Source organism: Pundamilia nyererei, unplaced genomic scaffold (assembly GCF_000239375.1).
Source record: "Pundamilia nyererei isolate P.nyererei 1_Seehausen unplaced genomic scaffold, PunNye1.0 scaffold00007, whole genome shotgun sequence".
In the NCBI taxonomy this organism is placed as follows: Eukaryota; Metazoa; Chordata; class Actinopteri; order Cichliformes; family Cichlidae; genus Pundamilia; species Pundamilia nyererei.
In genome coordinates, this window is record NW_005187408.1 from 1627193 (window position 1) to 1654568 (window position 27376).

General features: G+C 39.6%; 2 protein-coding genes across 13 annotated transcripts in view; one reads left to right on the plus strand and one right to left on the minus strand.

Annotated features, from left to right (window-relative positions):
• Positions 1-10307, minus strand: part of pign (phosphatidylinositol glycan anchor biosynthesis, class N) — a 17172-nt gene extending 6865 nt beyond the window's left edge. For 2 of the 5 annotated variants that reach the window (XM_013915641.1, XM_013915629.1), the window contains exons 1-22: positions 8784-9217; positions 8160-8478; positions 7893-8014; positions 7649-7747; positions 7448-7554; positions 7088-7212; positions 6788-6918; positions 6579-6698; positions 6434-6474; positions 6270-6329; positions 6086-6178; positions 5901-5956; positions 4041-4119; positions 3604-3786; positions 3360-3499; positions 2889-2988; positions 2667-2759; positions 2212-2303; positions 1646-1751; positions 1445-1553; positions 1191-1293; positions 990-1092 (exon numbers count right to left, since the gene is read on the minus strand). In XM_013915641.1, coding sequence (XP_013771095.1) covers positions 990-1092; positions 1191-1293; positions 1445-1553; positions 1646-1751; positions 2212-2303; positions 2667-2759; positions 2889-2988; positions 3360-3499; positions 3604-3786; positions 4041-4119; positions 5901-5956; positions 6086-6178; positions 6270-6329; positions 6434-6474; positions 6579-6698; positions 6788-6918; positions 7088-7212; positions 7448-7554; positions 7649-7747; positions 7893-8014; positions 8160-8386 — 2289 coding nt within the window. In that variant the 5' untranslated portion in view covers positions 8387-8478; positions 8784-9217. Of the gene's footprint in view, positions 1-989; positions 1093-1190; positions 1294-1444; positions 1554-1645; positions 1752-2211; positions 2304-2666; positions 2760-2888; positions 2989-3359; positions 3500-3603; positions 3787-4040; positions 4120-5900; positions 5957-6085; positions 6179-6269; positions 6330-6433; positions 6475-6578; positions 6699-6787; positions 6919-7087; positions 7213-7447; positions 7555-7648; positions 7748-7892; positions 8015-8159; positions 8479-8783; positions 9218-9393; positions 9431-10244 lie in introns of those variants that run through there. The other 3 variants (XM_013915637.1, XM_013915633.1, XM_005722477.1) reach the window with 3 other exon arrangements.
• The window catches only part of relch (RAB11 binding and LisH domain, coiled-coil and HEAT repeat containing), a 37569-nt gene continuing 19633 nt past the window's right edge, over positions 9441-27376 (plus strand). For 3 of the 8 annotated variants that reach the window (XM_005722478.2, XM_005722479.2, XM_005722484.2), the window contains exons 1-12: positions 9441-9988; positions 14911-15000; positions 17644-17715; positions 17852-17907; positions 18032-18145; positions 18375-18569; positions 18773-18867; positions 19363-19492; positions 19689-19846; positions 23212-23287; positions 23378-23473; positions 24275-24298. In XM_005722478.2, coding sequence (XP_005722535.1) covers positions 9535-9988; positions 14911-15000; positions 17644-17715; positions 17852-17907; positions 18032-18145; positions 18375-18569; positions 18773-18867; positions 19363-19492; positions 19689-19846; positions 23212-23287; positions 23378-23473; positions 24275-24298 — 1560 coding nt within the window. In that variant the 5' untranslated portion in view covers positions 9441-9534. The remainder of the gene's footprint in view (positions 9989-14910; positions 15001-17643; positions 17716-17851; positions 17908-18031; positions 18146-18374; positions 18570-18772; positions 18868-19362; positions 19493-19688; positions 19847-23211; positions 23288-23377; positions 23474-24274; positions 24299-27376) is intronic. The other 5 variants (XM_005722480.2, XM_005722482.2, XM_005722483.2 and 2 more) reach the window with 5 other exon arrangements.

Below are 27376 nucleotides of genomic sequence, written 5' to 3' on the forward strand. Positions count from 1 at the left end.
AACCCACCCGAGGGATAAAGTTTCATCTAATCTAATGTGATCTATAGGGCAGTACAGGGCCACTCCGCTGTGATATAACGAGCGGTCACGGTCACGTGGCTTTCCTTCGCCCTGGAGGTCCACCCATTTGTAGTTTGAGCAACAGAAGATGCCTGGGACAGTTCAGCCATAACTTTAAACTTCTCCTGCTCATACATGCTTGGAACGATCTTGTCACACTGAAGTGGACGCGCAACGAGATATCACAGCGTGGCTCAAGCACGTTCATCACAGTTTAAACCCCTTGTTTTGCACAACTAAACACCCCAGTAGCTTTTGTAATAGCTTTAGTCCGGTCGGATTGGTCAGCAAAGGGCTGCTTAAATGCCGCAAACTCCTTTGCTCTGCCACTTGGACCGCTAGCGCTGGCCATAACTACCGCTTGACAGACTGACCACGCGCACCATACACATACTTTTTTTCCCTTTTTCGAATCTTTGGATCACGTGCGTACCGAACCGTGGAGTGGGATCAGTTCGGATTTCGGATCAACCGTGATCCGTTGCACCTCTACTGTAAACCCGGCCACAATGAGACATGGACTTTAAGACCTGTGTCTTTTCTTTCCTGCAATTTGAACTTTCTGTGTTCTCTCTAAGCTCTGTTCATTCTCATCTCTTTCCCCTCATCCTCAAACTCTCATAGCAAACAGCCTCTCCCTTAGCCTGGTTCTGCCAGACATCTCTTCCTGTTAAAAGGGGGTTCTTGCTTTCCACGATTACTGAGTGCTTTCCTCATGTCAGTTGACTGCTGAGGTTTTCTTTCTGAGATTGTATGGTTTTTACCTTACAATATAAAGCTCTGTGAAGTGGCTGTCGTTGTGAATCGGAGTTTTATCAGTAAAATGGAAAATATGACCTTCACAATTAAATACATACATAAATGATAGCTTCCCAAAGCTTTTGGTTTGCAAAAGTTTTCTATTACAAAGGGAAAAACAATGGCTCTACCTCTTGCCTACCAGACATGCCCTGAGCAAGCAAGGCTTCCTGTTCGATGTTAATCCACACAAACATTAACCAGGATAACACAGGGGGGAACAAAGCCTCTGACCTGTGAGGGAGACAAAAATAGAAATATCATTTTACAGCTTTGCTGCGGTGGTGCAACTCTGCACAAGACACAACTAAAGCATCAATGTGTTGTCCTACCCAGTGCTAAGCAGCAGGTAGGTGGAAGTGAGAGACAAGAATATGCTGAGGAGTCGATGAAAAAGTCGTGTTGAGCTCAGCAAAGGAACAAATATAGAAGATGCTGTAGAGAGAAGAGTTGTCAGAGGTTACTTGGGTGTCAGCGATATGATGTTTTAACGTCTTTTGAGGTATAGCTTACGTATGCGATCAATATTTAAAAAGTAAACCATTCTAGATCCCAAGTATCTTGTGGCCACTTGCAACCAACCCACCTAATGTGCTCCAACTTATGATCTGATTAAGAAGGGGTAGGCCCTGTTTCTGTTGCAGGCTGGAGTGTGTGAAGGATGGCACGTATGCACACACAGCAACAAGGAGCATCTGCCGGGTTTGACAGGTAATTAATCAGTATTAGCAAATGCAGTAACACACACAAAAACACATATGCCCACAGTGACATGTACTGTGGTCACCTGTATGACAAACTGTGGTCTGTCACCGAGGTGCAGCGGTGTCCTCCGTCGAGATGACCAGAGGTAGCAAGCTGAGGTGAAAAGAGCGAGCAGACCTGCACAGGTACTGAGTTGACAAACAGGATGTGTTACTGTACTTTCAAAAATATGGATAGTTTGTACACACAGCTCGTTGTGGAAAGACGGTATTGTGTAGCAGTTTAACCATTCCTCGTTTTCAAATGTACCACTTTCAAATTTCCCGTCTGTTTATATACAGAGAAAGTACCCATCGTGGGACTTTAACTTTTAACAGTAAGTCTATTCAGTTTCCTTTAACTGGGGGTGGATGCTCGTGGCTCCACAGTTTTTTGGGGTTTTATATTTGAATATTGTGATGGATATTTGCATCACTAATATGATGCCGATTCCAGTCACATTTTATCTTCCTGATCTGTTTTGCAGATGTTCTGATTTACTGAAACTCACCTACCTAACCTGGCATGAATTGGGCTCTCAGTTTTTTCCGTGATAGGATATTGCGGTAAATATTCAGATAAATATATACAAATAAAGGAAGTACTCACACCAGATGTATGTTAGGTTCTCTACCCACAACAGGCATGAGGGGGAAAGCAGCTAGACACAGACAGCCCACAAGCCAGCTCAGTGAGCGTGACTGCACCGAAACAGAGACAAAAAGAAATGCTGTCTTCCACTTTGACACATTTACCATTGTGTATCTATATTTAATAATTACCTTTATAATTATCTACTGTTTTAGGCAAGCAGTACCAATAACACTCTAGTTATAGACACACAAGAAGAATTAGAATGGCTAGACATTTCTTATTAATGATTAGGCATTTTTTGTAACTCTGTTTACTCATAATATATATATCTATAAATATATATATGTAGATATATATAGATATATATATTATTGGAGAAACAGTGCTGTCCATAACCAAAACAGGGATGGGTATTAAAAACAGCTATAACACACATTTTCCTGCTTTTATCTGGCTAATCTGTACATTACCTTAGCCTTGCCAAAAAGCCCCGACAAGAAGGGCCAGAGAGAGAGAGCAGCCAGCCCTACAGTCAGCATGGCGCGATGGAAGAAGCTCACCACCTGGGGGCAGCAAAAATAAACAGCCATGCAGCATCCAGGTTTATTTCTTACAGTTAATGATACACAAGTGAAATTTTGTGCACTTATGCAGAAGGATGCCTTTAACACAGCAGATTTAAAGACACCTACCAGCAGCTCAATCCCAAACGCCACCAGCACAAAATAGCCCAGACATTTCCACAGTGGGAGAGAAGGGGCTGTCTGAATCAAATCTCTCAGAGTTCCAGACCTAAAAATAGATCATTGATGGGATTACTTTTTCCTGTCATAAAAGGATGAGATGAAGAATAAAACATCTCTTTATCCCTTTTACATAGGAGAACCATGAATGCATAAAACGCCAGTTCAAAGGATCTAATTAGCACTTCACTCCACCTGAGCCAGATGCGCATACAAGCCTGTGTGAGGCTAATTAGATCCAGTGAAAAGCTGCTGTATTCACTGACTGATGTAATCCTTTTGCGTGTGTTTTAATATCAGGGTTCTGTGACTATAGTAAATATACAAATTATTGTAAATTGACTGAATGCATCTGAACAAACTTGTTTTGTACATTTTTTAAATCCAGTTTGCATTATTTTGAATGTGTCTTTCACTTACTCTTTCAGAACAGAATACCACACAGGGATAGGCAGCAGGCAGTAAATATAGTAGGTTATGGGGCTTCTTTGAATAAGCAGGAAGAGTGTGATCACCACTGCCACACACGTGCACAGCCTTGCCAAGTTACGGCCAGGAATCTGCACACAGGAGAAAAATACCAACTTAACAAGACATTCAGGTTGTGCAGACTTGTTTGGGTGGAAGGCATCTTGAGGGATTACAATCTACTGTATATCCTAACCTGTTTAGTGAGATTAGGATGTCTGTTGAGACTCGCGTGAGTCTTCAGTATGACTAAGACGACATATGAGGTCCAGCCTACAAATCCCAGCACCACACTGCAACCGAGGAAGAATCGGTCGTAGGTGTGGTAGTAAACCAAGCCTTCCAGAGAGCGAGATATCAGAGACTGGCACAAAGAGATCTGACAAGAGACAAAACAGGGGGACAAAAACCTAATTTGTTGCTTAAGCGGAAGAAAACATACGATGGAGAAAGTAGCGAAAATGTAGAATGCATTTACTGTAGTTCATTTAAATTAGACTTTAGTTTATGAACACAGGTTCAGTAAATGTTTAAATAATTCATCAAAGTATCAAAATAAATCTAGAAATTGGCTTTGCACGTATTGTAAAAGTATGATTAGATTTAAAAGCCACAGACCCCCCCCATACTCACAGCATCCTCGTACTTCTCCAGCTGAATGAGTATTCGGGCCTTCTGGGTGAATTCTGCTTGTTTTGACTCAGTCAGGAGTCTGGGAAGAAAGAGGGTGCAAAACAGATGAAGTGTGTGAAAGTGTGCAATTTAAATACGGCCATGAATATGTGGTTTGGTTAGTGGACACATTCTTGGCCTTCGTGCTGCATAACCTCAGAAGTTAATCTAAATGTCACATTGACTGATTTTTAATGGGTCAGCAAAAGAATTTACTGAGAAAGTACAAACCCCGTCTCCAGAAACGTTGGGATTTTTTCCAAAATGCAATAAAACCCCCCAAAACTTTATATCTTCAGAGGAACCAGATTAAGCAGGGTAACTGATTGGGTAAAGGTAAATTTAGAAATCACCACAAACTCAGTCTTTGTGGGTTATGGTTCATCCCTTATTTCCTTAATTCATGAGAGAATTGCTCCAGATTTCAAAAGAAAAGATTTCTCAGTGCACTATTGCAAAGAAATTTCTTCAGACATCTATAGTATGTACCACTATGAAAAGATTAAGAGAATTCAAACCATTTCTCACACTAAGGTCAAGACTGAAACCAGCTTGAGCCCTCAGGCTACACCGCCTTAGAAACAGTCACGCTGCAGTGATATAAATATATAAATATAAATATAGCCACCGGGGCTCAGAAGTACTTCAGAAAACCACTGTCACTTAACATAGACCCACATCCACTAATGCAACTTGAAACTGTATTATGATTGAAGGAGGAAGTCAAATGTCAGTTGCATAGAGCTCTCTATGTCAGGGTTCACCTCAGAAGGACAGAAAGACTGTGTCATTGTGCGCTATGCACAGATAAATCCACATTTCTGTGTTTTTGGAAAACAGCGCTGAGTTCTCTTTGCCAATGATGAAAACAACTATCCAGATTGCTATCAGCGAAAAATGCAAAAGGATCTGTGATGATACAGAGGAGCATCAGTGACCACAGCAGGGCGAGCTGCATCTGTAGATACCACTGACTGAGGCACAGAGCGCTGCCTGTTAGGATCTATTTCCTACAGACAACATGACCGCAGGTTAAACCAAGTAAAAATGAACAAAATTTCTAACTGGAAAACTACAACACTCAGTTCAAAAAAAACAACAGTAAATATGTCTCAGTCCCAACTTTTGTGTTTACTGTGTTGCACCTGTCAAATTCAAATTTTGGTACATTTACAAAAAACAATTAAGTAGGTCAGGAAAATCTTCCAACATCTTTGTACTTTGGTCACTTGAATATATGTTCACGTGAATTAACATATCACAGATTTGTATTTTTTAACTTCCTAGGACCTGGCATCCACATATGTGGACATCACATTTTGGGTTGTCTAGACAAAAATACTAAAGTTTGCTCTACAAGGGCCTGATATCCACTTACGAGGACGTTATACTGCTACTGTTCTATCAAAATTTAAAACAAATGTCTTCATATGTGGATCTAATTTTTCTCAGAAACAAATATCAGTAAAAAAAAAATAAAATTGATTGGTAATTCTTTGTTTTTACATTCATCAGGTCCCAAACAGCCCAAATAGCAAAGAGAAATTAAAAATGCATGCCATGAAAGAGTTTGGAGGTTAAAAACATTTTAGAACATATCCCAACTTTTCTGGAAATGGGATTGATATAAGAACACAGCATTTACGTTACAAATACTTTTGTTTCTGCCAATTAATTCTTTGCAAATGACTCCTTTAATCTATTGTCTTTACACCATCTATGAGGTCACAGTAAACACAACAGGCCACGGTGAAAAGCAAATTCATGTTCTTCTGATTGGATTTTTGTTAGAAAAACACATCAGTTAGTTACTGTACGTACTGGTATGGGGTGAAGAGAAAAGATAAGGTTGTCTCCTTTTTCTGCATCATTTTCATCTACAAATAAACACACACAGTAAAAACACAGCTTTACCATCAGTTTAGATCACAGTGTCATATAGAATAATAAAATACATGACAGATAGTTGATAAGCATTTTGCTAGCCAAAGCAGATGCTGTTATACCTTGAACTGCTCCAGTACTTGAATAGCATTAGTGTACATGCTCTCAGCCATGAACCGCTCACTGTTGTTGAGGTAGAGAAGAGGTAACACGCCCTGAAAAACAAATACAGACAAAACATGTAACAAAGACGTGAAAAATTATTGAACATTTCCCATTAAATGGCTGATTTTGTCTCTGACTTACAACAGAGTTAACAGGAATAGGCACACCAACGAGGGAAGCCATGAGCGGAGCAATGTCAGCCTGCCAAAAAAACCCAAACAAACAACGAAGACACACAAATATTACACTTTAATACAACTGATGACAGGAAATTGTTAAAAAGTTTAAATTTCCATGAGCTTTACCTGACTGACGTCGACTCTACGAAGATGCTCCAGTTTCCAGTCTAAAAGAAACAAACCAGGACAATCATTTAGACAAAGTAAAACAGACAAACTGGAGGGTATCGGTTGTAAATTTAAATCTTAAAAAAAAAGTGTTTGAACGTACCTTGTAGGAACCCATCATTGTATGGTTGGGGTTCTGTGACTCCCTTGGCTTTCTGAACCCCAGCTCCCCACGCCACTAAAGGGGTTAGCGTTTCAGAAGGATGGCCCGCACCGTGGGAACCTGGAGACAAACGCACACAAACATGCCAAAACTGTAATAGAAAACTCGCTAGCAGGCAGCAAAACATTTAGATACACAAACAAGTTTACCCCAGTTTGTCATGCCGTGGTCAGAGGTAAACACATAGGCTGTTCTGCCATCATTGTCGAAGAAGTCCTCTATTATAGACACCACTTCAGCTACACCTGCATCTACTAGACCAATATTGTCTAGGTATTCTCTGGGGGAAAAAAGACAAAATAGAAGACAAAGATGCAGCTGGATGAGAGAATGCTTATTTGGATGAATTTGTTAACACGACTAAGAACCACTGCACAACTGCCCAAAGGTTAAAAAAAAAAAAAAAAAAAAATAAATCAGCAGCTCTTAATACAAGGTTAACTACTTACTGCGACATTGGTCTGTGAGCATGTCCATTAGTGTCAATTCCAAGCAGATGCAGGAAGAAGACATTTTTATCCTCCCATAGGCTGGCCTTCAGAGTGGAGTTAGACTGTGCAGACTTAAAGAAGGACTGTTGAAAAATATTAAATAATTTTAGGCTTATTCAGGAAATCCATGTGGATCAATTCTGTAAATGAAATTCTGGAATGACTCCAAGTTGGGTTATATTTCACTGCATGACACATGACACACATAATACACATAAAACACAGTCTTTATAAAATGTGTTTTTGTGGGTAAACCTGTAGTTAATATCAATAGATCAATCATAAAATATTTTTTATGCTAATACTTCCACTACATACTTTGACTTGAGTGAACACCCAGCTGTCTAGCTTGGATGCATCTGTGGAGGCAAAGTCCTCCTCCACTGCCGGGTATGTGTGGGTATACACATGGTCCCCACTAGCGCCTGAAATAACCAAAGGAAACATGTTTGCTCAGATATGTGATTTAATGTTTTTCTATTGTGTAGATTAATGGTTCTGTTTGTGATGCTTGTGTACCTTTGGCAAACATAGGTAGGATATCAGGGCTGCCCCAGCACCAGGTGTGTCTGCTCTCATTAAACACAGAGTCAAATTCTACAGGATTTTCCTTCCAGCCTGAAAACAAGCACATAAATGGTCACAGTAGAATGCCACAGAGAAACACATACAATAGAGAGTAATCTCTCCAAGTCGCTGAGCATTTCTCTTCCTACCATGTAAAAAACAACAACAACAAAAAAAACCCCCATCATGCACACACCTTTAGCAACTGCACTAACATCCTCATAGAAGCCAGCAATGAGAGCAACGTGACCGGGCCGAGACTCGGTAGGCACACGTGTGTGTGACACACCCCAGGTCCCCTTGTCCTCTATTATACTCCTGAAATATGGAAACAGAAGCACATATGCTTATGCAAACAGGGGGAATGAAAAGACATGCTGTAAAAATGGCATCACCTTACAAGAATAATTAAACAGACCCAAACTCCACATCAAAATTTATTTCTTTGTATTGGTTTCCTGACCTCAGGTATGGTGTCCTGGATGAGCCATTAGGGAGCAGGGTGAAGAGACTGTCTGCTCTGAGACCATCGGCCACCACTAACACCAGTCTGGAAGCAGGGGGTTCCAGGGGTGTGGAGTGGGGTGTCATGCCATGGACCAGAGGAGAGGTGAAGTAGATATCAAAGATAGAGATGAAGAAGACCACGTGGACTGTCAGCCCAATCACAAAGAAGGTGATCATCCTCATTTTGGGTGCCAAAGCTACACCGAAGAACAACTGAGGGTTTACTTGAGGACAAGCAGGGTAGATTTAATTCACTTGGAAGTGAAAAGAGGTGACTAGAAGAAGGAAAAAAAAAAAAAAAATGGAATAGAATGAAGACAACTCACAGCCTGCATTTGCAATCAGGATTAAGAAGTTAAAGCCAATAGAAGGGGCATTAGAAGGTTTCAGAATAATATAGGCTTGTTAAGCCAAAGTATGCGGTCTTAAGAGCAGCTTAATCCTTCATTCACCATATGCCATTAAGCAACGTTAAAAAAAAGGCTTTAATGTTTAATTCGGAATATTTTAATGGTCCAGCCAACTTACCACTGGTAACAAGAAAGTAACTTAGAAAAACAGGCCATGAAAAGAGTCTTACCTGCATGTAACGTCTGCGGATTTTGATCATAAAAACGGGAATAATGTTCCGTTAAAGAATGAATGAGTGAGTGATCAACCTATCTACTACTACTATTACTACTACTACAAGTTCATAGATTCACACTGCTTTAGCTTCCATTGTCACTTCGTAGATCGCCAAGAACATGCTCAGAGAACCAGACAGATCAACCTAAAAAAAGATCAACCTAAAACCAAATGTCTCCCTGTTTAAGAAGATTACTACAAGAAATTCAGGCAGCATGAGCATTCACTTCCTTGTTGTCACTCGTTTTTGACGTTGTGTGTTGACGTAGTGGTTTGTAGCTGCATTGTGGGTAGTGTAGTTTAAATTAAACGATTCACTTCAAGTTTACCTATTACGAAATGTAATAAAAAATAAGCAGCCCTTATTTATTTGTTTTGTTTGCAGTGAAGTGCATTTTTAATAGAAATGGTTTGAGCGCAGCTTTTTTTTGACAGCATAGTAGCTAGCAATTGCTATCAGCTGTCAAATGTGCCCTGCCTAGTTTTCCTCTCTACATCAAATGTACCCAATACTTTTCCAGTATTCCATAAAAGGGGCGGGCTTTGGGAGTAGCGTCTCTTACATTTGACCAATCGTAGCTTCGCATTTCTTCTTCTTCCTCCTCTTCCACCTACCAAACCTTAGCTAACCTAATATCCATTCAGGAAGCAGCGGGTTTGATTAGCTTAGCTAGCTTTAAAAAAAAAATCTCTTTAGGGCAAAAATGGCGTCGGTGAACCCATTTAATCTCAGTGATTCTGAAGAAGAGGCCGAACGGCGCCCTAACGAAACAGTTGACACAGAGCGGAGTCCGAGTGACGGGGCGCCAGGACCACCACCAGGCAATCCTTTCTCTCCGCCTGCAGACGCAGAGCCTCCGTCGCTCCTGCTGTCTAGCAACCGGACGAGCCCCAGCGGTGAGGGCATCTCGGCGTCGGCCGCCGCCACCTCCGCTATGGCAGGCAGCGCCGAGACGCGGGTATCTGTAGATGTCATCGCTGCCCAGTTATTGCGGGACCAATACATCCTCACGGCCTTGGAGTTTCACACCGAACTGCTGGAAGCAGGCAGAGAGCTCCCCCGGCTGAGGGATTATTTCTCCAACCCTGGCAACTTCGAACGACAGAGCGGTACTCCACCTGCCAAAGACCAGGTACTCGGACCTGGAGGACCACTGAGTAAGTGTCGTTAGCTGCTCTCTTAGTGCTACATATGTAGCTGTTCGCTAGCTCTGTATTGATGTTGTATGAAACGGAGTTAGCCCATCAGCTGGCTAACGTTAGCTTTAATCATTGGCTACGATAGCTTGAGATCTGTTTGCTGCACCTGCTCTTCAGCTCCAGGGCCGCAGCCAGCTATTGGGTTTTGTGGGTCAGTCGTGAGATGACAGACTAACACAGAGTTGTGACAAGGCATTAAACATTAACTACTCACTGAAAGATAAATACTGGTAGCGTAATAATGCTGGTGACCTGTAGTGATCGCCCAAGTGTAATTTAGCCCTGTAGGAAAACACCCGTCAGAGGTCAGAGGTCAATATCGGCTATAGAAAACAAAAGAGAGGAAGGAGAAGAAGCGGGTGCCTGTACGAACAGCTTTTGCCTTTCCCTGAACCACAGTATTGCTCAAATAGCACATTTGAACGAAGGAGAATTCTACAGTCTTGTAATAATGATAAAACAGGCTTCAGGCTTCCTGAATTAGTTTGAAGCTGTATCATCTGGTCCAGGAGCAAAGTGTCTTGTAAATGGTTGTGTTGCTCTACACAGGTTGCGTCTACCCAGCTAGGGAGATAAAATGTTATTATGTAAAATGTGTACATCTGTTGCACCCTAATCCATTTACAAGACTCATTTTCATTAATCACCATGCACCAACACAGCAGTTGAAGAGTCTGGCAGCAAGGACCTTAGGCAGACCTGCTATGCAAATGGTACCCATGGTCACAGCCTCATCCACAAATAAACAGCACCTGCTATAGTAGAAGCAGTAACTAAAGAGTTAAATCTTGTTAAATAGCAGCAAAAACATTTGTTGTGGCCCCACTTCATACCAGTGAGTCAAGCGAATGTATTTGCACTCAGCATAATGTCTTGACATTAAAGGATTAGCAAATTGGCTACAATGATAGACCATTAGCATTAAAAAATGACCAGATGAAAATATATTGGTCTAACATTTAGAAATGTGTTGACTCAACATTTATTATTGTATTTACTTCATGAATTCATTGTAGACTTCATTAATAGAATTTATAATCTTATAATTCTATAATTTTAGATGTGTGATAGATTAGGAAGCTTATAGGTAGTAAATTGAATTATGTTACCCCTACATTCATTGTTCACCACACTAATTTAACAAAAATAAATCTCCCTTCCACTGAAAATGAGGTGGGGTTTTTTTTTTCTGTTAGTGTGTTTTGGTGAAAACAGATTGTATCTTGAATAGAAAGTGCCATGTCACACCAGTGGGTGTGTTTGTCTACTTGACTGTTTGAAATTAGCAGGGGGGGAGAGAAAAAAAGTCTTCTTCCAATATCTATTTGGCAGTGAAACATGCACTCAAAATCAAGGCTGACTGATTTTATATCACGGTTTTAAGATGTTTTTGTAGAGTGAGTTTAGTCATTCATTCGAGACATTGCCCTCACGAATGAAAGGATTTTTATCAGTGTGCCAGACTGTGAATGGCTATGGCTTTTTGCAGCATGTCATTGAAGCTGCACTGCAAATGTAATTTTGACTTTTTCAAATTATGGAACAAGGCTAAATTATGTATTTTTACTGTAGAAGCATTTGGCAGTTTTCCAGCTGAGGGATTCATATAAATAAATGTTAAAACCAGACACAACTATTTTGTATGCAGTGGCAATGAACATTGCCTAAGATCTCAGAAAACCGGAGTATAGTTTTAGGCGTGTGTCTTGGTAGCTGGCCTCAGTCTGGCTTTTCCAGATTGCAAACGGCAGCTAGTCATATTCCTTGTCTTTTTTTTTTCAATCTGTTCAACCTTTATAATTAAATTCTGCCCTTGTATCTATGCCTTAAGGCTACAGCAGTAAACACAAACCACTATAGGATGTGTGTCTTTTAGTATCCCCTATTTCCCAAAAGGTTTGGAACACAGTAAGACCATGAGTTTGAAAGGACCTGACACCTCCCCTGTTGTGCTTGTGACAGGAACATCATAGAGAAGTGGTGTAATCTACAAGCCTGTAGCCTGTAACAATGAGTTGATATGAGGGACAGACTTTGCTGAAGGCCATGTCATTTTTCATCCTAGCATAGCTGATAGTCCAGACCTCATGTGATCTCTGCAATTATCTTTCTTTTCATGTGGGAGAATTTCTCTGCCACATTGCAACATTAGGATTTACTTAAGTTGCTCTTGTTGCTAAAGAAGGAGGGATACTGTTTGGATGTCTGCTTTCTTTTTCTACATTGACAGAACAGCTTGCTATTTCAACAGTCAATTGTTTTTAAACAAATCCCCTTCAGTGGTTTCTGACTTTGTGATCCTTATGATTGTAAACACTATAAATAAAATAATGTCTAGTTTATGATGACTTATTGTGTTGAAATAAATTTGGTCCATAGATTCTGATGCCTGTTATCAAGTCTGAAGTTAATGAAAAGATGGATATTGTACCTGCAGCATACAGTCTAGAGAGTGTGATAGTTTCCTTGGATAGGTTTCATCCATATATATATATATATATATGTGTGTGTATGTATATATATGTGTATGTATATATGTGTGTGTGTATATATGTATATGTGTGTATATGTGTGTATATATGTACATATACATATACATATATATGGAGAGAGAGAGAGATATATATATATAGATATATTTTATTATTTATTTTTAGATATGTGATACAGGCTAGAATTTAAAACAAAATCTCTCTGACGAAGTAACAAATCTCTGATGAATCTGAAATGTAATTGGTGTGGTGATTGCAAATAAAAAAAACAAAACTTGTGACTGTGAATCAGCAGTGAGCATGTGTGTGGATAATGACTGTGTTACAAGCTGCATCTGCAGCTGTTGCTCTAGGGCACATGACACAGCATGCCATCTCCCACCACCTTGCTAATTTGCTGCAATGAATTTTACAGGATTCTCTCTTCACCTCTTGCTAGACAGGCAACTGTTTATTTGTAATCGTTGCAGGAACTTTTGTATTCTTTAAATAGGTTAAATAGAAGCTTCACATTATCAGTTCTAGATCATTTGTGACCACAATTTATGTGCTGTCCTAGTCTGAAATCGCCAAACTACATTTTCAGTGTGCTGCACTCTAATGTAACCTGTCAATAGGAGTATATTGCTGTATTGTATGAATTCACACAGTAAACATGAACATATATTTGATTTTGTTTTCTAATACTATGCAAAGCGATTGAAATGATAACATGCTTAGGAATGGGAAATCCTGACTTGACATAGTAATTTTGTACTGGAAACTGTGCCTCAAATGGCTTTATTCTGTTAGTTTGAGTTGAAAATATTAAGATAAACAGAATCAGTGGTAAAATCTCAATAAGAAATCATCATCATTTATTCACATACATGCATACAGACATACATACACACTGACGTAAATAAAATGATCTACCATCTGCTGCCAGACAAAAAAGGCTTATTTTCTTAAGACCTAAGATATTTGATCTTGTGTAGGTTTGTGTGCTTGTCTGTGATTCACTTATAATTTGTGCTCCACTTTTTCATCCCATATTTATAACCACAGTTTAAATCAGTCTTGCCAAAAACCTTCCCATTAAATTAAAAGTGCCTGTTGGCTTCCTCCTGATCATTCATCAATATCAGCTCCTAGGCCCTGATGTAAACTCGTGTACCTTAGCTTTCAGTTTATATCTTTTAGCGTTTTCTGTTTTGGCAAGTAGAAAGACAATCATCTGTGTGCGCTTATGTGTTGTATAATCAGCTGGGGTTGAATAAAGGGAGGTGGTGACAGACTGAAGTGTCAAATCTGTCAAGGAAATGAAAGGTCAACCAGGCTTGTTTTTTTTTTTGTTTGTTTGTTTTTTTGCACATCAGACATGTACACAAAGGACATCTGCAAATGCCCCCTCACATTATCAAATTACCTTTTTGTTTTTTCTTTTGCTCCGTTCATGCACGCACACCTGCAAACTCTATTACTCACTGTTTTGCCAGATGGATTGCAGCTACTAACAACAAATGTCCTCACACATCATCAGGAAGTAAACATGTTTGGAAGCTTTCTATGCAGGAAAATTAGTTTGCCTGACATCAGCTTGGCAGAACAATGACACTTGTGTAGACAGACATTGGAGAAACACTGTCACTATATCATAAAGTTGCATGGTCATGAATTTGAACATGACATAAAATATTGTATACGCTTATATAGACAAACCTTATACGTAACAGAAAAAGAAATATTAGTGAAATACATTACTTGTCTACAAAGGGAAATACATGCTGTTTTTTTTTTCCTTTGATATCTAAGTTTTCCTCAGTCTTTTTTTTTTTTTTTTTTTTTTTAAACTCTAGAGGATTTTAACAATCCAAAGTAGTAATATGATCAAAGTTTATAATACAAGTTATAACTTAATGAGTGGAAATGATTTGCTAATTCAGTTAAATTACTCACACAGCTTTTTTTATTTTATTTTTGTCTTTCAGGCCAACAAGGTCACATATGACTTGACATTGTACTGTATCTTGATATCAGAGAACAAACAGGCCAATCTCACACTTGCGTTGTTGTGGAAAGAAAGCCAACACCATTGACTTAGCTATCAGAGCAGCCTAGCCCAGTGAAATATGAGCAAAGAGTGTGCTTATTTATCACCTTTATGTTCCTTCTCTTAGCACCTGCCTACCCTTGTGTATAGTTGGTGGAAATAATAGTTTGGAAGTGGGTTTTACCACACTGAAGCTGATCCTATTATTTCATAGAGAAGAATCTATAGAGCACCATGTAGGCTGCACAGTTAAATTTTTCAACTGTGAGCTCTTGGGGAGTGCAATCATTTAACTATATGGTTATGCAGGTGTATACTTGTCTCACTTCTGTCTCTGTGTCTGTGTTTTTGTTCAGATCGAGCAGGCAGCATCAGCACCTTAGACTCTCTGGACTTTGCCCGTTACTCAGATGACGGTAACCGAGAGACAGACGAACGGGTGGCAGGTAAGATGAACCATACGGTCAGGGCTCAAAACAAGAGGCCTAGCTTACACTGGGGATAAAAGATCGGGAGAGTAGACAATGACTGAATGGGAGCGCCGTGGAATATGGCAAAATGAAATCTAAAAGCTGCTTTAATAACAACAATGACCAGTAATAAATAAACTCTGCTTAATAACACAAATGTGTTTCTGTCAGTCCTGCTTTATTAGGGATAAATTAGTCACATTTTTCTCTTTTTAAGTTCATTGAGGTCTTTGTGCCTCCTCTCACGAACCGTCACACTGCAAAACCAGTCTGTGGTATTTTTGGTACCAAACATGTATCAGCATTATTTAAAAAGCGCACTCTCCCCTGCCCTCCCCTCTCAATGGCTCATTCGTGACACACAGTCTGATAGTTTTAGCTAAACACATTAACAGCTCCTCCTGACGCCAATGATGTATCATCACACCATTGGGTTTAAGAACAGGTGTTCATTTACTGGCATATTGCCTTTTTTCAGGTGTTGCGTGGTGAGCATTTTTATGCCGTGGACTAAAGGAAAAAATAAATGAGTAAGCCTTTGATATTTATGTAGAATGCCGAACGCAAAATGGGATCAGGCAGGGACTATGTGTATTAACCAAATCCCCTTCTGGTTTTAATTTTGTAGTTTCACAATCCTCAAGATGAAGACATTAATATTTAGCCATGAGAAGTCTGCTAGATTATAAGGGTTAAAGCTAGTAACAGTTTTCTGCAGCCATCCACACATTTTAAAAGTAAGTGTGTGTAAGTGTGTGTCCCAAAACTGTGCCTAAGCTGTTAAAGTGGTGGATTATGTTGTGTATTTTTGTTTGTTTTTTTTGTTTTTGTTTTTTTACATTAAATTTGTTTTCCCTTCCACTGTACATGAATATTAAGGGTGAGAAATAGATTGTAGAGCATGATGGGATGGGGGATGGCATATAGATTGTCCTATGAATATAAATGTCATTTAATTTAAATGTGTATGTTGCATTCTGATGGTAAAGTCTTGGGTAACGCCAGTTAATGCACCAATAATGTAAACGCGGGAAACGCTTGCTTCTGGTTTGGGGCTTTTATCAGTTGAGAAAAACGATGACATGAAGTGTAAGGGCCCAGTTAAAACCATGCAGCAGAGATGTTGGTTCCACCTCACACCTCCAAATTATGCATCATTTTTAAAAATGACTATTCACACACTGCCCTTTCTACCAAATTGCCATGTTTCCCTTCCTCTCTCTTTACTTTTGAAACATCCCCACTCTCATTCCGCTCAACTTGTTCTTCTTGTAAGAGCCCCGCCCCCAGCTGTCTGACTCTGGGTTTTCTGGCTTTCTCCGTTGACGTTGATCAAACCCCAGTAAAATACTGGACAAGTCACTCCATCCAGTCTAGCTTTTTGCTTTTCTTTATTTATTTTTCCTTCTCTTCCCGTTATTCAGTTCTTGGTTTTCCATTTTGTTGCGTTTGCATCCTGTGCACTTGATCTGCTAGGAAGGTCTGAATGGTAACTCAGTTTCCTCTGGCAGAAATTTACTATTTTTTAATGCTCAGAAATTGGCTTTGACCTTTATATGGAAATTCAGACTGTTTCCTGAAAATGTTTTTTGGCCTGTTGTTGGGTTTGTTTGTTTTTTTAAGCTCTTCTTTATAGCGTGAAACCTGCTGTTGGTTTCACGCTATAAAGAAGTGTGAAACCAACAGCAGCCTTAAACCTTAAGTGACACATGTTGGGGAAACAAGAGACAGACCAAATTGCAGATTTTTCAGTGCACAGCTATGCAAGAAAGTTTTCCTGCTCCATTGCTTATTACTTTTTGCGTGTGTTTTTAATCTAACATGTCTTAAGACCTTGTGTGTTCTTTAAAGAAGAAATCAGTATGAATCTAGCATTTACCATTTTTACTTACAGATTAAAAATAAACATTTTTATAAATAATACCTTCTGCTCCTTCTGATAGTATATAAGGTGCCAGAAACGGCTTCCTCGTGTTTCTATGATTGGCTTGATCGTGTTATGTTTTTTGTTTTTTGATTTGTTTTGCAAAGTCAAAGTCAAGAAAGACGAGTCTAAATCGGTAACCTAGCAAAGAATGCCAAACTCACGTTTTGTCTGTTAGCTGAAATAGCTTTATGTTGTGGTGTTCATAGTGTGATGGTCTTATCTCTTAAGAACAAAAAATTTGAGCATTGGCTGTCCCTTGAGTGGCTTGAATTAAAATGTGTAAATTACTTATTACTTATAAAAACCTGTGTCAGACAGCTCCTAGTTTATCAAGGATACATTTTAGTAGCCTGAATGGATTTATTTGCCTCTCAGCTACAATGTAGGTAAATTTGGACTTCCATTTGTTAAGTATTAATGAGAGGAAAACAAGGGCAGGAAATTCTATCATCGAGCTGCGTCTCAATGCAGAAAACACACCTGTCCAAGAAACATCTTGCCAGCTTTACCATAGTCCTCTGCTGCATGCGTTCCTTAGACCCATGATTTGCATGCATCCTTTTTTGTTTTGTTTTTATGACTTTTTAATCTTTTGTGTCATTGTTTGGTTTTTCATACCCATCTGTTTTATTTGTTTGTTCCCTGTCTTTGGTTGGATGCACTTCCTGTGTGTGTTGTCACTTCCTGTCCAGTGCTGGAGTTTGAGCTACGGAAAGCAAAGGAGACCATTCAGGCTCTGCGCGCCAACTTGACTCAGGCAGCAGGTGTGGCGCACTTTTAACTTCTTCTCCACCTGAACCCTTTTTGTTACAGCTTTCTCTCTTTTTGTCAGAGAATTCCTTTTGGTGAGTGATGCTCAGCATCCTTTCAAATTTATCTCATATATTCTCAATTTCTCAGAGAGCGAAGTGCCCTCTCAGGAGAGAAAAAACTACAAGTCAAGCCCTGAAATTCAGGTGGGGGATTTACAAGCTTTCTAATTTTTCCTTTCTGGTGAAATGAGTGAAGAATGAACGAATGTGTCCCTTTAAACCTTTGTGAGAACATTGCCGTGATCGACCTTGTTCTTCTCTGCCTCAGGAGCCTATCCGCCCACTGGAGAAAAGAGCCTTAAACTTCCTTGTGAATGAGTATTTATTGAAAAATGAATACAAACTCTCATCCATCACCTTCTCTGATGAAAATGATGATCAGGTAAAGGATGGTAAATGCCTAACTGGAGTTAGTCTTTTATTTTTAAAATTAGGTCTGTCTCCTTTTCAACAAAAAAAACCCCCAAAACATCCTAATTCATAAGAAAGTACTGAAGGTAGTATGAATAATTTAAACTTTTACTTGCACATAATTGTGTAATGCAAAGGAAGAGCCCATGCCTGACACAAATGACAATTACTAAACTGTTTTGCTTTATGTTTCTTCCCAGGACTTTGAGTTGTGGGATGATGTTGGCCTCAACATCCCCAAACCCCCCGACCTGTTGCAGCTCTACAGAAGCTGTGGCACCCCCCTCCCTTCTCCTCGGGACACAGCTGATGTGTCAGTTGGAGTGGATTTTGTCGATCTTCCTGGAAACTGCATTGCCCAAGATCCACTAAAAAAGCCTGACCTTTCACAACAGGTGTGTGTACGCTGAGTTGAACCTGTTTTATTGCTTTGTATTCCTTCTAGTACCAGAGAGATTCATTGAGAAAAGGCTGTGAAACTAAACGCAAAGTGACTTTTCTCTTTCAGTTAAATCTGAAGAAGTTGTGACTTCAGAGCTCCGGCTCTTGAGCTGAGTTTGTAATTTGTCCGCATTATGTTTTTTTTTCTTCTCTTTAGCAGCAGACAGAAGTCGTGCAAGAGTTGGAGTACCAGATAAGCCTCCTCAATAATGAGAAGCAGAACCTAGCAGAGCAGATAAAGAAACTGCAATGGTGTGTGCTTGAGTGCATGTCTGTGCTCGTATACTATTCTTTTTGAAAAACTCTGAAGTCTTTGATCCTGACAAGGTTTCCAACATTCATAGCTCTTTCACTGCATGTCATTTCAGCAAGAACATTTACCCCTTCTACTGCTGAGCAAAGAGTCAGCAGAAGTATTCATTAAAAAAAAAAAAAGTCTCAGAAGTTTTCAGTTTCTATAACCGTGACCAAAACTGGCCATGGTGTAAAACCAGATTGGAAATTTCTCCCAAGCACCACAGCTGCATGAAATTACAGAGGAAACTTTGGTCTGATGAAAAAGTGGAACTTAATTTTCTTGTCATGTGAAGTCTTTAATTAACACCATCAGGATTCTGACCAATTTTACTGAACAGTTCAAGCATGACTTTGATGGTAGGGGTGAAACAGTCGATTGTCTCGTTCACTTGCTGCTTGATTAAGTATGTAGTATTTTTTGACTTATGTTATGTTACCCCTGCCCCACAGTGAGATTCAAACACTGAAGAGGACAGTTTCCTCCCCGCCTCCGACCACTTTGGACCTGGGCTCTCAGAATACACCTAACACTTCTTCCTCTTCTGCTACCACTGCTTGCTCCGCTGACCCTCTTTCTGTGGTATGTGGTCATTTTGAATATGTAAAGCACAGGCTTATTTAAATGTCTACCAGTCACACAGTTTTCTATAGTAAATTTTAAAAAAAAAGCAAGAAGAAAGGAAAATCATTCAGTCTGTACGATGGTTTCTCTGTAGTTTGTCACAAGCCCAAATATTTGACCCTATAATGCTAACATCTTGTAGTCTTATCCTCAGCCTCCCATGGATAATGGCAAGTATCTGGACATCCGAGGGGTTTCAGAGCCTGACAATAACGCAGACAACCTCTCTACTCAGAACACATCACAATTCCACCCACAGACTCACAGCAAGCTGAAGAATAAGCCACCTGTCCAGTTTGATCAGCCAAACAGGTGAGTGAAAATTCAGGCATGAAAAAAAAACTTGCAAAACAAAGACCCAACTTTCCTAACATTTCCTGTATCAAGGAATGCAAATATGATGCTCAAATGTAAACAAAAAATATAGGGCTTTTTTTAATACCCGTGTGACATATGTAAATCCACTAACTGCCTGAGTCTAAAACCTGTGGACATCCCTTGAGATGTCCTGCCAGGCCTTTAGTGCAGCCAAATTCAGTTGCTGATTGTGTATCTTTGTGCTTTCAGTTTTATCTTCAGTAACAGCAGCTTTGCAAAATTTGTCTGAATATGACAGGGTATAGCCCTGTACAGTTCACAGTTCATCGTGTTACTGTTATCAACAGTCACATCAATAATTGAAACTACAGGGTGGGCCATTTATATGGATACACCGTAAAAACATGGGAATGGTTGGTGATATTAAAGTCCTGTTTGTGGCACATTAGTATATGTGAGGGGGAAAACTCCTCAAGATGGGTGGTGACCAAGGTGGCCAATTAGAAGTCGGCCATCTTGGATACAACTTTTGTTTTTTCAATAGGAAGAGGGCCATGTGACACATCAAACTTATTGGTAATGTCACAAGAAAAACAATGATGTGCTTGGTTTCAACGTAACTTTATTCTTTCATGAGTTATTTACAAGTTTCTGACCACTTATAAAATGTGTTCAATGTGCCGCCCATTGTGTTGGATTGTCAATGCAACCCTCGTCTCCCACTCTTCACACACTGATAGCAACACCGCAGGAGAAATGCCAGCACAGGCATCCAGTATCCGTAGTTTCAGGTGCTGCACATCTCGTATCTTCACACCATAGACAATTGCCTTCAGATGACCCCAATGATAAAAGTCTAAGGGGGTCAGATCGGGAGACCTTAAGGGGGCCATTCAACTGGCCCACGACGACCAATCCACTTTCCAGGAAACTGTTCATCTAGGAATGCTCGGACCTGGCACCCATAATGTGGCGGTGCACCATCTTGCTGGAAAAACTCAGGGAACGTGCCAGCTTCAGTGCATAAAGAGGGAAACACATCATCATGTAGCAATTTCAAATATCCAGTGGCCTTGAGGTTTCCATTGATGAAGAATGGACCCACTATCATTGTACCCCATATACCACACCAAGCCATCACTTTTGTTGTTCCAGCAGTCTTGGAGGGATCCATCCAATGTGGGTTAGTGTCAGACCAAAAGCGGTGGTTTTGTTGGTTAACTTCACCATTCACATAAAAGTTTGCCTCATCACTGAACAAAATCTTCTGCGTGAACTGAGGGTCCTGTTCCAATTTGTGTTTTGCCCATTCTGCAAATTCTGTGCGCCGATCTGGGTCATCCTCGTTGAGATGCTGCAGTAGCTGGAGTTTGTAAGGGTGCCATTTGTGAGTAGCTAATATCCGCCGAAGGGATGTTCGACTAATGCCCCTCTCCAGTGACATGCGGCGAGTGCTACGCTGTGGGCTCTTGCTGAATGAAGCTAGGACAGCCACTGATGTTTCTTCATTGGTGACAGTTTTCTTGCGTCCACATTTTGGCAAATCCAACACTGAACCAGTTTCACGAAACTTAGCAAGCAGTTTGCTAACTGTAGCATAGGAGATGGGTGGTCTCGTAGGGTGTCTTGCATTGAAATCTGCTGCAATGACCCGGTTACTGCCTTCACCAGATATCAACACAATTTCGATCCGCTCCTCACGTGGTAACCTCTTCGACATGTCAAAGCTGTGAACAAAGAGAAACTTGTAAATAACTCATGAAAGAATAAAGTTACGTTGAAACCAAGCACACCATTGTTTTTCTTGTGTCATTACCAATAAGTTTGATGTGTCACATGGCCCTCTTCCTATGGAAAAAAACAAAAGTTGTATCCAAGATGGCCGACTCCTAAATGGCCACCATGGTCACCACCCATCTTGAGGAGTTTTCCCCCTCACATATACTAATGTGCCACAAACAGGACTTTAATATCACCAACCATTCCCATGTTATTACGGTGCATCCATTTAAATGTCCCACCCTGTAGAGAGCTGGTCCAACTGGCAGCCATATGTGTTCACGCTGCCTCCGCCATGTTAGACAGATAATGTGGTATGCTTCAGACTGTGAGGTCTCAAAACTTTTCTCACCATTTTGATACAAGATAAACCTGGTTTCATTTGTTCAGATAGGTGCATGCTCTTTTAGTCTGGCAAAGTTCAATATAGCCATCTGTTCTTCAGAGTGTGCCTTCCTCTAAGCCCTGCATTTGCCTTCATAAAAGGCGTGTCTTGATTGTAGACTTTGACAGTGATAGAACTACTTAAGACAGTGTTATTGACTCAGATTGTTAATTTGGCCACTCCTAAAGTTTTTGCCGTTTGCCTGAGAGCTATGTTTTAGTTTTTCAGCCTAAGGATGGCCTCTTTCATTTACATTGACATCTCTTTGGACGTCATTGGAAAGTTCCAGTGAAGTTCCAGCTATCAAATTAGACGCTCAATACTTGGAATCAACTCCAGATATTTTGTCTGCTTAAATTTTAATGGAATAACAAATGAAGAGGCCTCACTGGGCATGAACTGCTCATCAGTCAATTGTCCAGTGACCTGGCGCTTTTGAAAATGGGGGGACTAAACTTAAAAGTGGCTGTAAATTCTAAGCAGTTAATGTAATATCTGTTAAAAGCTAAAGCTGAATAAAAGCTAAAAATTCTGCACTTTTACGGTTAGATTTTTTTGTTTATTTATTTAATTTAAAATGTAAAATTCTCTGTGGGGGTTTGAAGGCCAAAAAGGAAAAAAAAATATAGTTGTAAAAATTATTAGAACCAACCGTGTCTACTACAGCCACGTTGGCCATTTTTGTGTAGTCACTAAATGTAGCCACTAGATGGAGGTAGTTATTCGTCTTTGTCTAAAACCAGGTATTAGGTTGTGTGGCTGCCCTCTTGAGTAAGAAAGTGTATTGTGCTTTAAACTAGTCATCACTGAAACTGAGCTTTCATTCATTTAATGTTTTTTTTTCTTATTTGTGTCCCACCTATGATGTATTATTTTTAATGATATTTTTTGATGTTTCATTATTTTTATCATTTAAATATGTGTTCCCTTAAAAAAACAAAATCTGATTTATGTGGTGCTAAAAGAAAAAAGTGAGTGGTGCGTTACTGTTAGTCAGCCACCTGCTATTCTTAGTACTGTGGTAATGTCACGTTACATGGGAGAGTGGCAGCACTAACCTCAGTGGCAGGGTAATCTATTCCAGTCCTCAATCATTCAACGGTCAGGACATTCTCCAGAGCACTTGTGGTGTACAGATTAAGTGTTGCAGACTGTAGTGACTGTTTTTGGTCTTTTGTTTTTTGTGGTGTCTCAGGAAGTTATCTCCGGCCTTCCAGCAAGCCTTGTTGTCCTTCTGCAGAATGTGCTCCGACAGCCGCCTAGGAGCAGAGGTCAGGAGCACACATTTCATATACAGATTTAAAAAAAAGAAAAGAAGTAAATTTAGGAAAAACGGAATATAATGTCTCTCCTGTTCCCAGGTGTCTCGTATAGCAGACAGCGAGGAGAGTGTGATGCTAATGCTGGGTCGCTGTCTCCCTCACATCGTCCCTAATGTCCTTCTTGCTAAACGAGAGGTAAACCTGCTTGTGCTGGTCATCCTGCCCTCTTCTTCTCCTCCCTGTTTCCCCATTCATTGTCACCATCACAGGCTTCTTGTTTTAATAACCAATAGATACACACAGAGCAGCAAGGATGAGAATGGGTTAAAAAAAGTAGTTGGTCATTCAAAACTACTAAAGTTTCCTCTAAACTGTGTATTTATAATGTAGAGGGGAAACGACTCTAAACAGCTTAATGTGGTTATTGTCAGTAGTTTTGGTAGTAATGGTGCCAATTTGACAACTTTGCAAACATATTATTCCATTGGTGATTCATCCACTTCACCATCTGCTGTTATGTGAAATATTTACTGCTTTAAAGGAGCATTACCCCCCCCTTTTTTTTTTCTCGCTCTTTTGTGCCTAAACTGTTCTCACAATATGAATATGAACTGTAGAGTTACACATTGTGCAAAGGCTGTTTTCTTGGCAATAGTGGGATTTGTGTGATTTCTGTTTTTTGAGATAAATAAATCAATGTCTCAAACTTGATGATGCACAAAGCACCTTTGTCCTTGTGTTGCCTTTTTGTCGTTCTCCAAGAGATACGAATATAGAGTTGGAGACATTTTTACCTGCCAGATCCTGCTGACTTGTGTCTTATCTATTGAGATGTCGGGTCACCTTCTTTTGTCATGGCATTTGTTTTTCAGAAGTCCTCATCATTTTTCCTCTGCATTTTTTCCTCTCATATTTGCTGTCCTTTTGCCTTCACGGTTTTTTTCTTCTCTTTTCGTCTCACTCATTCTCTCACTCTCATGCATGCCTCTCTTCTAGAGAATGGTTGCGCATCTTTGCCAGGTGAGTCTTTCACGCACTCATTTGCATGATTCTCACATGTAGATCAGAAAAGTGTAACTAATGCCAATTCCTTCTGCTGCAAAACCGCTGTCACTAAATACATTTTCACACATGCGCTGCAGCCCTGAACTTTTTCTTACCTGAGAGAAATGCATGAGATAACAAATGTCCAACTCAGTTGGATCAGACAATAGCTTCACTTAAGCACAGGTGAAGTGGAATTATTTCCTGTGAGAACAGACAACAGTGGGAAAATATCCTGGCAGAACGCTCTTGAAGTTGTTTGAAATCCATGTGATTTTCCATATTTATTATTTTTTGCAAATACAGTCTCCAATCCTGTAACGGTGACACTGAAAAATAGTGTGTACCCAAAAAGTAAGTTGCGTTGCAGTTTTGGGGCCAAATTTATTAACAGAACATGCCAGAGCAAATCACACTCCTTGGGGGTTGCTATCTACTCGTTAAGAGGTATAACGGCAGTTTTGTAACTGTGAGGTGTGGCTGTTGTTTAGCTAATGTGGCTGCCATTCTCACTAGGAGTGTTCTTTATTTGAAACGCCAGGGGGAGGTTTTGGTCAGAATGAGTGTGTAATTAACACAGGTGAACGGTTTAGAGCTGAGCACAGTGCCATAGCTATGAGCTATAGCTGTTCACTGTGCCCTCGCCCTATATAGAGCAGACCTTAAATGATTTGCGCAGTTTCATTTTTATTCATGTTTCTAAACAGAGATTTGTTCATGAAAAAACTAAGAGCGCCTGCTCGTCTTTTTCTCAGCAGTGTGCACATCACACAGAGCAATGTAACACTACAAACACTGCTGTGAAAAAGTATTTGCTGCCCTACCTGAGTCCTCTTTTTTTTTTTTTTTGCATATTTGCATCAGTTACATGCAAATTTGGGGGAAAAAAAGGTTAAAATATCAATACTACAGTCTAAATATCAGGAGAGCAAATCAATTTGCTTTCAGATGTGTGGCTGGTTTGATCATTAAACAAATTTCAATATTAATCAAAGATAACCCAAGTAAATACAAAATGCAGCTTCGTCATTTGTGTGACAAATATGCAAAAATATAAGAAATTAATAAGGGGGCAAATACTTTTTCACTCCACTTTAATTTGGTTTCTTTTATGGTTTTGTTTGATTTTAAATGTGTCCAGTACCGATTCTGTTACATATCATATTAAAATGTCTCGCTGTCAAAATTAAATTTATGTGACTAAGACACATCTGCAGTGTACTAAATTAATGTCTGTCTCTGTGCAAAAGAACAATGACTCCATTTACACACAGCTGGAGTAAATTCAGTAACATGCAAATCTCTCAACGTCTGATCTTATATAACGTTTAGTGTTCTATATGTCCTGCAGGACCCATACATTTTATGTTTATATAGCAGTCTTGATTAAAGAAGCCCTTCTCAGGATAAATAATAGTGTTATTTATCCTGAGAATTGCTGCCTGAACCTCTTAGACCCCACAAAGTCTCAATCAGTATGAGTTGAATTCCCCTTCAGCTGCCTGAGTCTGAATTACCATACTGTTTCTGAAGAGAAAGTGTTTATACTTAAATTTCTCTATTTTTCATTTAGCAGAAAGTAGCAGAACGATCACTTGCTTATCTGATCTGCTTGTTTTTTTGTTTTTTTTCTTGTTTGTTTGTTTTGTTTTGTTTTTTCCATTAAATTGGGTTGGTCTCTTATAGAAATAAGCCACCTACATCTGTTTGTACATTAGTGTGTTGTTAGTAGATCAGCTGCTGTTTCAGCTCCTTACAGCACATTCTTGCAGTTGCAACCTCACACTGATTTGCCCTGTTTAGTAAATCAGGCCCTTAGTCTTAATATGCCATGCTGTACGATATGTCTCTTCAATTCGCTCACGTTTGATTTATTAAGCTCATCAGACATGGGCCCAATCAGTCTAATCTCTTTAAGTGTCTAAATGCCAAAGATTTTGAAACTGTTTTGATAAATATCAGTTTAGCAACTGTTTGTTGATTTATTTTTAAATCTGAAAACCCGGAGAAAAAAGGTTTTAAAATCCCAGATCTTGATGATTAGGTGACTTAACGAAATGCAGCCAGCTTTCTTCCTGCAACTGATTGGTTTTAAGTGCTTTTGTTTCCACAAACAAAAGTGTTTTTTTGTTTTTGTTTTTTACTGAGAAGAGTAGGAAAGGAGATTTGAAAAAACAAAAAATGTTGCATTAACAAGAAATTACTCTTTAAAAGCTGACACCTGCACAGGTGTTCTATGTGTGTCCATGCGTAACATAAGTGCAGCGCATGAAATTTTATACAAGGAACTGAAACTTGATCGGAAACCAAATGGATATACTGAAAGAGGTAAATCTAGTTGGAGTAGTCTTTAGTCGGGCTGCTTTGCATATCACCATGGTTATGAGGTTTTAATCAACCCCCAGGCAGTTATGGAGAACTTAATCTCTTTTAAAAATCAAGATAAACAAACTGAAGGGAGAAAAGGCTGGCAGGAAAAAAAAAAATGTAAATGCAGCAGCGCATTAAGACTTCTTGAATAGTTGGACTTTGTACAATATCCGTTAGATTCACAGACCATGACTGTGTGTGTGTGTGTGTGTGTGTGTACACACACTCACACCCGCACAGATAAAGCTGCCCGTGCTTCCGTATTGCAGGCTTGACCCTTCTAACCAGCACGACCCTGGAGACACGCCTTTACTTGTTTGAATGTGAAACCCTCTTAAGGACAAAAGGTGTTTGACTTAAAACGATAGTATGACACACTGAAACACTGCCTGCCACCTGGCTGTATTAGCAGATGCTGTAAATCATTAAACCCTGTGTTTTTCTTACATTTAAAGGATTGCATTGCAACACTTTTTTTTTTTTTTTTTTTGAAAAAAATAGTATTGTTCGATACATATGCGTACCGAACCGAAAGCACTGTATCGAACGGTTCAATATCGATACGAATATCGTTGCACCCCTACTGATTAAATGTCCGTCTTTGTAGAAGTTAGCAGAGAAATTAGAAGTCGCCTTGCTCTCTTCATCGTACTTGTAATAGCAGAGAAGTGTCACTGTTTCATC